Source organism: Parambassis ranga, chromosome 17 (assembly GCF_900634625.1).
Source record: "Parambassis ranga chromosome 17, fParRan2.1, whole genome shotgun sequence".
Lineage (NCBI taxonomy): Eukaryota > Metazoa > Chordata > Actinopteri > Ambassidae > Parambassis > Parambassis ranga.
This window is the reverse complement of record NC_041037.1, coordinates 13,496,931-13,507,520: the sequence shown is the minus strand read 5'-3', so window position 1 is coordinate 13,507,520 and position 10,590 is coordinate 13,496,931. Positions and strand designations below refer to the sequence as shown.

General features: G+C 41.6%; 2 protein-coding genes across 5 annotated transcripts; one reads left to right on the top strand and one right to left on the bottom strand.

Annotated features, from left to right (window-relative positions):
* Window positions 1–217: 217 nt before the first annotated feature.
* Window positions 218–7,277, bottom strand: LOC114450436 (sodium- and chloride-dependent GABA transporter 2-like). 4 transcript variants are annotated; one of them, XM_028428556.1, is made up of 16 exons: window positions 6,178–7,277; window positions 5,200–5,371; window positions 4,723–4,906; window positions 4,502–4,636; window positions 4,278–4,418; window positions 3,949–4,033; window positions 3,749–3,881; window positions 3,503–3,637; window positions 2,833–2,936; window positions 2,482–2,606; window positions 2,066–2,178; window positions 1,805–1,939; window positions 1,540–1,642; window positions 1,161–1,261; window positions 885–1,055; window positions 218–750 (listed from the first exon to the last, which is right to left on the bottom strand). In XM_028428556.1, exons 3-16 carry the CDS (start codon window positions 4,877–4,879, stop codon window positions 571–573), a joined length of 1,818 nt encoding a protein of 605 aa, XP_028284357.1. In that variant the 5' UTR covers window positions 4,880–4,906; window positions 5,200–5,371; window positions 6,178–7,277; the 3' UTR covers window positions 218–570. The 4 variants fall into 4 exon arrangements, with proteins under 4 accessions (XP_028284357.1, XP_028284358.1, XP_028284359.1 ...); XM_028428557.1 differs by having other exon boundaries at window positions 6,677–6,827; XM_028428558.1 differs by having other exon boundaries at window positions 6,673–6,775.
* On the top strand, window positions 7,275–8,977 carry gadd45aa (growth arrest and DNA-damage-inducible, alpha, a). Its single transcript, XM_028428651.1, has 4 exons — window positions 7,275–7,439; window positions 7,950–8,051; window positions 8,166–8,385; window positions 8,656–8,977. Exons 1-4 carry the CDS (start codon window positions 7,390–7,392, stop codon window positions 8,767–8,769), a joined length of 486 nt encoding a protein of 161 aa, XP_028284452.1. The 5' UTR covers window positions 7,275–7,389; the 3' UTR covers window positions 8,770–8,977.
* The last annotated feature ends 1,613 nt before the right edge of the window (window positions 8,978–10,590 follow it).

The window sequence follows — 10,590 nt, the reverse complement described above, 5'->3', positions numbered from 1 at the left end:
AAAGGAAGAACAAGAGAAAGAAGAGAAGCAGAAAAAGCAGAAAACATGCTGCTGTCCGTGGTTCCAGTCACACTAACCCACACCTCAAATCAAACCAAACACAAAAAAACAAAAAAATAAATAAATAGAGGAAGATCGAGAGCGCAGAGACAAAGAGCAGAAAAATCACCAGGAGGCAAAGAAAATAGAAAAAGAACAAAAGGAAAAAAAAACAGAGACAAACAAAGCAGAAGGAAACAAGAGGAATTCAGAACACATAAAAATAAATTAAAAAATGCCTTCATGTCATTACTTTATGATCAGATGTCTGAAGTCTAGGAATTTGAAATGTATTTTACTTTTTGTTTACAGTGGTACTAATTGAAACCCATAACATAGAAAATAACACAAATAAAAGCAAATGTTTCTGTGTGAATATTGTCACACTCACTGAAAAGACCCACAAAGAAATACCAAGCAGCACAATGTGTTGTGATTCAGTCACAGAGCCCGCTCTGATAAAGAGGAACTATCTGTGCTGCTGCCTTAATCATTCATCCCCCATATGCCTAAAGGTCCTCATAACTACAGCTACCCAAAGCTCAAAGAGTCTGCGTGCCGCATGGCAGAAGTTGCCATGACACCTTTAGGGTTTCCAGCCATGTTCAGTGCACACTGCTCTGTGTCAACAGCAGATGTTTCAGGGTAAAGAGAAGTCCTCCGTGGTGCAACAAGCATGTCAGGAGCAGGAGTGCATAAAGTTTTCAACCTCTGTGAAAACAAACCCAGTTAGTTAGTGATTTCCTGCTTCAGTACCCCACATGAAACATGCATGAAAACACTGTCTGTGTTCAGAGCAATAGGCCCACAGATACATGTGGGTCATTCTAAGCTGTCACATGTACCTGTCTTATTGTTCCTGGGGTTAAGAATATTCTGTAAAGACCCCACGAGAAGAACAGAAGAAATGAAGACAAAGCAAGAAATATCCCGATTCCATAGCCCCACCAGGGATATCTATATGTCTTGTTGTATCTAAGAGGAGTGAACGTGACCAGAGAGAAGAGCAGCACTCCCTGTTAAAGAATAAAAGACATGAGAACAGCACACTTTTTAATTCAGTCCTATATTTCAGCTGTTGTCATGTTTTCTGACTTTTAATGAGCCATAAATGTACTTACAGTGCAGATGGATGGCGTGAGGAGCTTCCAACAGTATTTCATGTAAGATGAGGGGTAGTAGCCAATCATCTGCTTTATCTTGTCATAATAATGATCAGCGCCTAGGAGATTGACAGTCATGTATGTCAAGTCTTTAAAGGGTGATTGATACATTTGTGGTCCAAAGTAGAGAGTTTAACAGCTCTCACTAATGTGGACCAGAGCAGAGACGCCCACTTCTAAAGGATCCATATAACCACAGAGTGTGTAAATGTGGGAGGGGCTATGATGAAAACTAAATGGACAGGGGTTTCTAAATCTGACTCATTCTGCTTTAGACCACAAAAATTAACAAGAACATAACTTATGAGTCACTCTTATTTAAATTTTCTTTGCTCACCAAATAGCCATCCGACACAAACACACTCCAAAATGGCAAAAAACATGATTGGTATTCCACTGCAGGCGTAGTAGTCAAACAGCAGAAACACATAAATTCCTCCCTGCAGCACATCAAAGCAGGGGATTTTAAAAGGCAGCAACCGCTGCTACAGTAAAAGTGTGCTGTTCGGACATTTCAAAATATGTTCCATTTATATTATATGTATATTATCATAAACAGGCACAACCTTTGTTTTACTTAAAGACTGAACAGATGAACCTACCTCAGTGACCATACACAGTCCGATTACACATGAGGACACACAGAGGAGCAGCAGAAGAAGTTTACGTCGATTGCCAGTGAAAAAGGAAGGATAAATATCTGACAGTGACGTGACCAGACATTCCAGGGAAACAAACTGTGGGTGAGAAAGGAACACTTTCAAATGAGTTTTTTTTTACATTGATTCTAATGAATTTTAGTGTGAATCAGTTCTGCAACATCCCTTATTTATGGTAGTTTGTAATGTAAAAAGTATATTTACCTGACTGTCCAGTCCAACAAATATTATCATAATAAAAAAGCAGACAGCCCAGAGTTGAGGTAAAGACATCATGGCTACTGCTCGTGGATAGGCGAGGAAGACCAGGCCAGGACCTGACAGCACAAACAGAGTCATGGTGTTGTTTTTAGACTGACATTTTGTAAGTATATGCAGCAGTTTTGTAATGAAATGATACACATTTAAAACTCTTTATTGTGCAGCATGTTGTCTTCGACTCCTTTACACGTTCATGCATTTGAATTTCAGAGCCACGTGTTGTCATCTTACCGTGTGCCAGCTGAACTCACTCAGATGTCAGCAGTTATCCAGAACAGATGTGTACAGCATCATCCGCTGCAGTGTCTAATACAGCATCTAACTTCAGGTAATATACAACGTTTCATAAACTATCCTACCTGATTCAGCCACCACTGAGATGTCCACACCCAACTCATACGACATGAAGCCAAGTACAGAGAAGACGGCAAAGCCTGCAACAAAGCTGGTTAAACTGTTCAGGAGGCACAAGGCAAAGGAGTCCCTGAAAAACAAGATCGCTGGTGGTCAAAGTTAAACTTAAAGGCCTCTATGAGCTCATCTTTGTGACGATGACCAACATGTCTTTACTATATATTTGATACTTTTATTAATATTCACCACAATCTAACCCTCTGAAACCCAAACTGCCATAAAAAACAGGCAGACTTTCCAAGAAAACACTTTCCAGACAGACATGGATGTAAACTGTTTGGTGGGGCGGTGCTTACTTGTAGCAGTTGTTGTTGAATTTGTTGTAGCTTCCCAAAGCTAGCAAACTGCCTGTACACACAACGTAGGAGAACAGGATCTGGCTTCCAGCATCCATCCACACCTGGAAATGATTTGAATAAGTGTAATCGTTATACGTAAGTTGTTATTTATTATTCTGATATTTGTACTTAGATAATGGCCCTTAGGGGTGTCATGTATGTTTTCTTAGGTTAAGCTGTAATTGGAGTGGAGCTGTAAGTGGAGTTAGTAATGACCCAAAGCATTTGTCATCAGCAAACACATTTTACTAAAATTGTCAGACTCCTGCAGCCTGGCTACTGTGTTTCACTGATACCATGGCTCCATTTACTATTACTGCTCCTGCACAGTGCTTCACATGTCAGGTCTCCATGGCATTTTCTAGTATAGAGAGCCTTTGGGCCCCCCTTGGTTTTGGCCATGGTAGGACCTCTTTTGCTTCTACTACAGAAACCCCTGTATTTGGAAAAGTTGGTTTGTCCTGCTCCTAGTTTCACAGGGTAGACCCTCAGCCCAACATGGAGTGTCCCCACCCTTCAACCTGTTATAACTATAGATGTGATGGAGACCATCCAACAGTGCAAATCAAATCAAATCTCTATATTAAAATATACAATCCACTCAACAACTCCGACACGCACTCGTCACCTGAGGATCAGTTAGACGTGTCAGATCAGGAGAAAGGTAAAAATGGATTCCATCGGCAGCTCCCGGTAGCATCAGACCATGGATCACAAACACAGCCAGCATCACGTAGGGAAAAGTGGCTGTGACATAAACGACCTGACGACCACATTCATTATTAGCCTGGTTAAGTCTCAAACTCTTTTTTTTTCCATATGAAAACTGCAACTAAAAGTTGTTGCACCATGTTTTTCAAGACACACATCTCACCTTTCCTGATGTCTTCACTCCTTTCCAGGTACAGAAGTAACAGACAATCCAGCTCAGCAGCAGACACCCAGCCAGGTCCCAGCGCACAGCTCCCATAACATCAATCCCTCTGGACAGGCCCAGAACTCTCCTCCTGTGTTCAGGAAAAACATGTTAAGGTACATTTGTATGACCCTTGTCTTGGCACTGTCAATACTTACTGCCAGAATTCTTCAACTGAAGAAGTTGCATTTTCATTGACATGACCACAAAATGATTCATTCTGGCTGTGATCAATGCAGTTCTCTTGCAGCAGAAGAGAAGCAACATGTTAAATTTGCTATTATGTTAAACCATCTGAAAGAACTGTGCTACACCTTCAAAACAATAATACAATTCAAAAGTCTTCTGAGGGCACAATACCCTATCCAGTAAGACTTGGCAAGTGTGTAAGAAAAACTTGTTTCTTTAAAACGTTCTTCTTTGCCATAAACAAGCACAGGAAGCCTGTGATCATATTTACACTGTCATTTATTAAGCAGATGAGAACCTGTGTTCCAAGTGTTGTTACAGCTGGCCCAGGGGAGTTCAGCATGGAAGGAAGAGAAGAGGTAGAAGAATGCCCAAGCCAGTATGATGACATAGTACATCCCAGTGTACAACAGAATCAATAGACTGCCCACGCCTAGGCCTAACAATAAAAACATGATCAATATTTAATGTGAGACAGTGGTGTAAAGTATTGATTATTTACCAAAGCTTTCAGTAGCCTACCTTCAAATAAAGGACATATTTTCCTCCAACATTTGAGCCCACTCTGACCAGTTAACTGTCCCAGAGACACCTCCAGAAAGAAGAGGGGGATTCCACAGGTGAGCAGGAACAAAAAATAAGGAATCAAAAAAACTCCTATAAAGGATCACAGGTCAAAGGTTACAATCATTTTTAAAGGATTTCATACAGTTTTCTGGTTTTTGTTTTATTTCCACCCTCACCTCCTCCGTTTTTGTAGCACAGATAGGGAAATTTCCAAATGTTGCCCAGACCAACGATTTGTCCAACTGCAGATAAAATGTAGTCCATCTTGTTGGCCCAGTGGCCTCTCTTATCACACTTGAATGCAGGAGCACTCATGCTGTGGTCACGTTTCATCAGAGTCCTCTCAGGATTAGTTGTAGGCTGTATATTAAATCGATATAATATAGCGGAATAAAAGAAGTGGTGATTCAACAATGTACGTAATAGTAAGCATCAGTCATGTAATGACTGAACTGACTAGAAATATATGTTAAGTTTTGCTACTTTCAAACATGCACCTTGCATTAAATTTAAACCAACAAAGATATCCTGAACCCTAACTTAAATATTGTCCAAACATACTATGCAATATTAACTGCACCATGACTAAATAAAGTATATTCTATTCTATTCTATTCTATTCTATTCTATTCTATTTTAAAACAATGCTGTACTTGCAGACAAGGGGCTCCAGGATACAGGCAAGGTCCAGAAATCCACAGAGGCACAAAGACATGTAGGAGCACATAGATGAGCCGGGTTAACACTGAAGGAGCAGTCGGCAGGTGATGCAGCTGGAGACACGGCACATGGTAGATGGGAGTGGCAACATCTGTGATAGAAGAGCTAAACAAAGGAAAGGTGATTAAATTAAGAAGGTATGGTCTAACTTAGATCAGAACTCTTGAAACAAACATGAAAAGGAACAGCTGCACGTCTGAAAACATGTCAGGCAGCCGTCTGTCCAGCAGAGCAGCTGTAAATCATGTCATGTTTTAAGCATGAAGTGACTAATTAAAACCTAATTTATGAGTGCAATATTTCTAAACATTCATCAACAACATAACTATGCATATAACCTCTACAAATACTAGTCAGTACTTGCTTTTGTTTGCTTTGCTTTTAAAGGGGCTGTCATGCTGCAGCCGATTTAGTCTACAGATAAACCTGATTTGCATATTTCATGTGGAAATAAATACAGCCGTGGATTAAGGATCGAAATCCTCACACTGTCTGTGTCATTTTGCTCTGTAACACCCTCTCCTTCCTGTACTGGACAGACAACGGAGCGCCTTTTCCAAAAGGCTCAGACAGCTTCGTTGTCACACAGAACACTACAGGAAGTCTTTCACCTCATCTCTGTGCCAGAGATAACACGGACTCACTGCTGTAGGGGACAGATTTTGCACAAGTCTTAGGTTTTTTTTTTTACTTTCAAATCGCACATGGCTGTTCTTGTATATCATATCATTTCACACCAAATTGCACAATCCAATTTAGAATTATATGTATACCTGCATTACAAACTGCACATTTTTTGCTTCTGCACCTGTGTTTATTTTTTTTTATCTTGCTGTAAATAATGTTTATACGGTTTCATTTTTACCGTTAGAGGTATATTTTTTTTCTTTGGTATGCTTGAGTGACTGTACTTTGCTGCTGCTCCCTGATCTTTCTATGAATTTTCTTCTTCTTGACTGCAGCCATCAGGTGGCAGTATAACATCCCACAGCATCCAGAGCAGGCTGATTAAGCTGTCGTTTCATCATCTGTCTCATTCTGTTCGGGACAAACTGTGTGAGCTCACTGGAGGACAGCCTGAGAGGAACGGGAATAATGCGTGAAAATGAGATAAACAGGAGAAGAACATGTTGAACATCACATAAAAGAAACAGGCTGTTTAAATATATTCATATCCATGGGTCCAAGCTTTGTAAAATCACAAAAAAAGTCAAAGTCACAAATCACCCACCCACACACACACACCCACACACAAAAGGTCATCTTGGTTTGGTTTTCATGTGATCATCTTGTGGATGGATGATTAAACAGATGACGAAGCCATAGTCAAGCTGTTTGTTCTATTATTTAAATGTAAACATGTCACCCAGCTGTAAATAAAGACACTCAGTGGACCTGACTCTGACCTACTTTGCTGAACTCTCCTGATGCAGGTGTGTGACAGCACTTTGGCTCCACGTTCGGGTCTTTCCCGCGCCGGTCCTTTGGATCTCGCGCGCGGTTTCGGTAAGTTTTCGCACGCTCCACAGTGGACCAATCAAAGGGCAGCTTTCCAAAGCAGCTTCCGGTTGCTATGCGGTTGTTCAGGAGACAGTTCAGTCCAGTCCGGCAGCGAGGGAGAGTTCTGCAGCAGGTTATTTATTCATTACGTTATTACAAAGGTATAATTATTAATTGTCTGCTGTAGTAATATAGATTTTATTTTGTGTGTTGTTATATTGTTAGAAAGTAGCGTTACTCTGTGTCAGGCTGCATGTGTCATACTGCATTATGCTGTACACATTAGTTGACCTTTGATGTGACAGATGGACATTTTTATTTAGCTTTAAGTGTTGGAGGACAGCAGACAGCTACAGGTGGTAACCAGGCTGGAGACAGGACACGCCCACCGCAGGCTGTCTGTCCAATCCCGCCTCAGGACACAGCGGCCAGATTAGCGTACAGCCAATGATCAGGGAGATGCAAATTTTGGCCTGACTCGCATTGTCCCGGACTGTTTTAATGTGAAGTTGCCAGATTTATCTCACAGTTGCAGCACGGTGGACTAAAGATAATAAAGTGTGTGAAGTCGAGAAGATACTCGCCCGCACTGTACTCTTTGATCTAAAGTGGATTTGGATTTTATGTACAACATGACATTTGAGGAACTAAATGGGGATTATTCTCAGGAAAGGTAAATACGGTGGATTATTAATGTGAATTTGACAGATCAATTTAATTTTTGGCACCATGTTACTGTTTGCGTGCAGCCGCGTCATTTGCACGGTGATCGATGCACGGCTGTCAGTGTTGAAAACGCTCCGTTAATCCGGGATTAGGGCTGTTTAATTGTGTTTAATTCTTCAAACTTTGATCGACTGTTGCTCGACAGTCGCGAGCCGCTCTCCGGTTTAAGCTAGCAGCGCTGCAACAAGAACAGAAAAGCTGTCACTGACCGTCTTATTCATGCTTTCCGCTCCTCAAACAGAAGTCCAATGAACTTTAAACTACACTTCTGAGCAGTTTTAGCTTTTTTTTGTTGTTGTTGTGGTGAAACTTGTAGCACATCTGCCAGCTGTGCTTCAGACGGAGCCGGGCGGTTAGCTTAACTCGGAGCTGAGCTAACGCTCCATTAAAAAAAAAAGAGGACGGTGGAAAGTTTTTGCAGCCGCATCAACATTATCTGTTTATGTGTGTGTTGCAGAATGGATACAGTGGCGAAAGCTTTAGAAGAAGTCCTCACCTCTGCTTTGCCTCAGGGCTGCATTACAGTCGGCGTCTACGAGGCTGCTAAATCACTCAATGTGTAAGTACAAGGTTACGCCGGCTGTCACAAAGCCCCACACTGTGAAAACAACAACCCCACACTTGTCTGTATACAAACAGACTCACAGCATCTGTCTCTCTTTTCTCCTTGCAGAGACCCTGATAATGTGGTTTTGTGCATCCTAGCTACCGACGATGAAGACGTCAAAGACGTGGCCCTGCAGATCCACTTCACTCTCATCCAGGCTTTCTGCTGCGAGAATGACATCAACATCCTGAGAGTCAACAACACCCGGCGCCTGGCAGAAATCCTGGGCGGAGGAGGAAAGCAGAGCGGGGGAGAACCTATGGACCTGCACTGTGTCCTCGTCACTGTAAGTGTTGTTTCTCTGATGCTGCCATTTCACATAAAACATCTGAGGCATACACACGTGAGTGAAACTCGGTCAGAAGAGAACTTGCCAGTACTTGTTCATTTAGTAAACATGCATGTGACTCCTCCCTCATGCAACTTCTGAGGAATTTCAGGGGGAGTACTGTGTATCTGTACACACACACACACACACACACACAACAACTGTTTTTACTGCATGTAAATAAATATAAGTGCATTGTAACTAAAAACATTTTCTCAATATTTTCAGAGTCCACATTCAACGTCATGGAAGGACCCCGCTTTGAGCAAACTGAACCGGTTCTGCAGAGAGAGCCGCTGTATGGACCAGTGGGTGCCCGTCATCAATCTGCCTGAACGATGAACTCTTATCCACACAAAAAAAAATAGTAAAACGCCTGTCCAGAAAGGAGTTTCATGTGCGCAGGACGAGTGATGTGTGAACCCTGATGGACACATATTACCACCCAGAGAACAAATTCCAAAGCACCGCGCTAATGGGGAATGAAAAAAATCTTTTCAGGAGAAAATAAAAAAGCCACCCCAGCTGTCTGCATGGGATGTCTGTAAAGGGGGGTTGGATTTGTGGACAGGACTGTGTGGAGTTGCGTCTGTCATGCGTCTTTGCAACCAAGGTGTGACGGGGAGGCTCTTGATTCGTCGTTGAGGTGGATAAAAAGCGTGTGTGCTTTTTAATGTGAAGCGGCGGACACTGTACAGATGGATTATATCATGTTTTGTTGGGTACAGTCTGTGATGACTCACAAGTGGGGAGAAACCGGAACATGGAGGTGTTGAGTGGACCAAGGCCTCGGCCTCTCTCTGCAGAAACAAAGCACTTGATGAAACACTGGACCTACTGCAGTTTCACTTGTTTGATTGAAAAATGTTCATGTTGACGTTCCTGTTGTCATAATTTAAAAAGGGAAGGGCTACACATCCAGTGAAAACACTGTGTATTTAGTGTTTCTTATACCAGCTGTTTTTTGACACAAGTGAAATAGTTCCTTTGTTACAATTTAAGTTATTTCTAATTTTATTTAAATGTATTTATGTTTCTTTTTTTTTACATCGGTAACTATTTGCAACCTCTGAATTCAAAACATATATGTATTGCTGTCAATAAAAAAAGTATTTTTTGGAACAAGAACTGCATGTGTGTGTGTGTTATTATTTATTTATTTATTTATTGTTATTTTCTGGAAATTTGAGCAAAGCCGAGCTGGATTCTGACCTTTAGCAGTTGCAGTTGTAAAAGAAGAGTCACGTGCGGATCACAGGGGTCATGTTGGCCTCTGTGGCCTCAACGCCATCTCTGAGCTGAAGAGAACAATAATCCTCCCCACTCTCTGCATAGGCTTCTGCCTCTGTCAGCAGGACCGCACTCATTCATCCAAACAGGTTCTCTTTTCACCAGTTCTCTGTGATCTGTTAGACAGTTAAGTTTCTCATCAACTTCTTTGAAAAGAAACTGAACATGCTGTTAAAAAATGTGAGCAGATATATATTTTGCAGTGAATTATGGTATTGACTGAGACAGCAAGGTTAAATCAGGTGGATTTTTTTTCCTCATGTTGCCGGCTCACTTCTGCCCTTTGGACTACAACATGTGTGGAAGCTTACCAGAAAGCATATGACTGGAAATGCTTGGAACATTTTGTAAAGAAGGTTTGGCATGCAAGCTGTTGTGCAAGAACTGCTCCTACCACTCCCCTGCACCTTTTTCCAACTATGTCACATGCACGCACACACACACAGGCCATCTCTTTGGAGTTGGATGTCTGTGATGTCAGTGGGTTGATGTAAGGCGGGCAATCCCCCTCTGTAAGTGCCAATTCATGATCACGAGAAAGAGAGAGAGGGCAGGAGGCTGTCCTTGAGTTGCACAATCTAGTTCAGCATGAAGGAACTCATGTGATAACATTTAATATGACTAAGTGGATACTTTCTGGGAGATAACCGATGTAAAAAAAAAGTTCACTTACATCATTACTATTCTGTGGCACTGTAGTCCATGTAGAAACTCCTGAATGGGATAGCAGAGTACAACACCTCATAGACTCAGGAACCTTTCAGTATATTCTCTCTCTTGTCACTACATTACCCAGAAGCCCTCACTGCATATATTAAAAGCTGAGATATTATATTGAACTTCCAAGTTCATTGTGTATATCAAGCCACATAA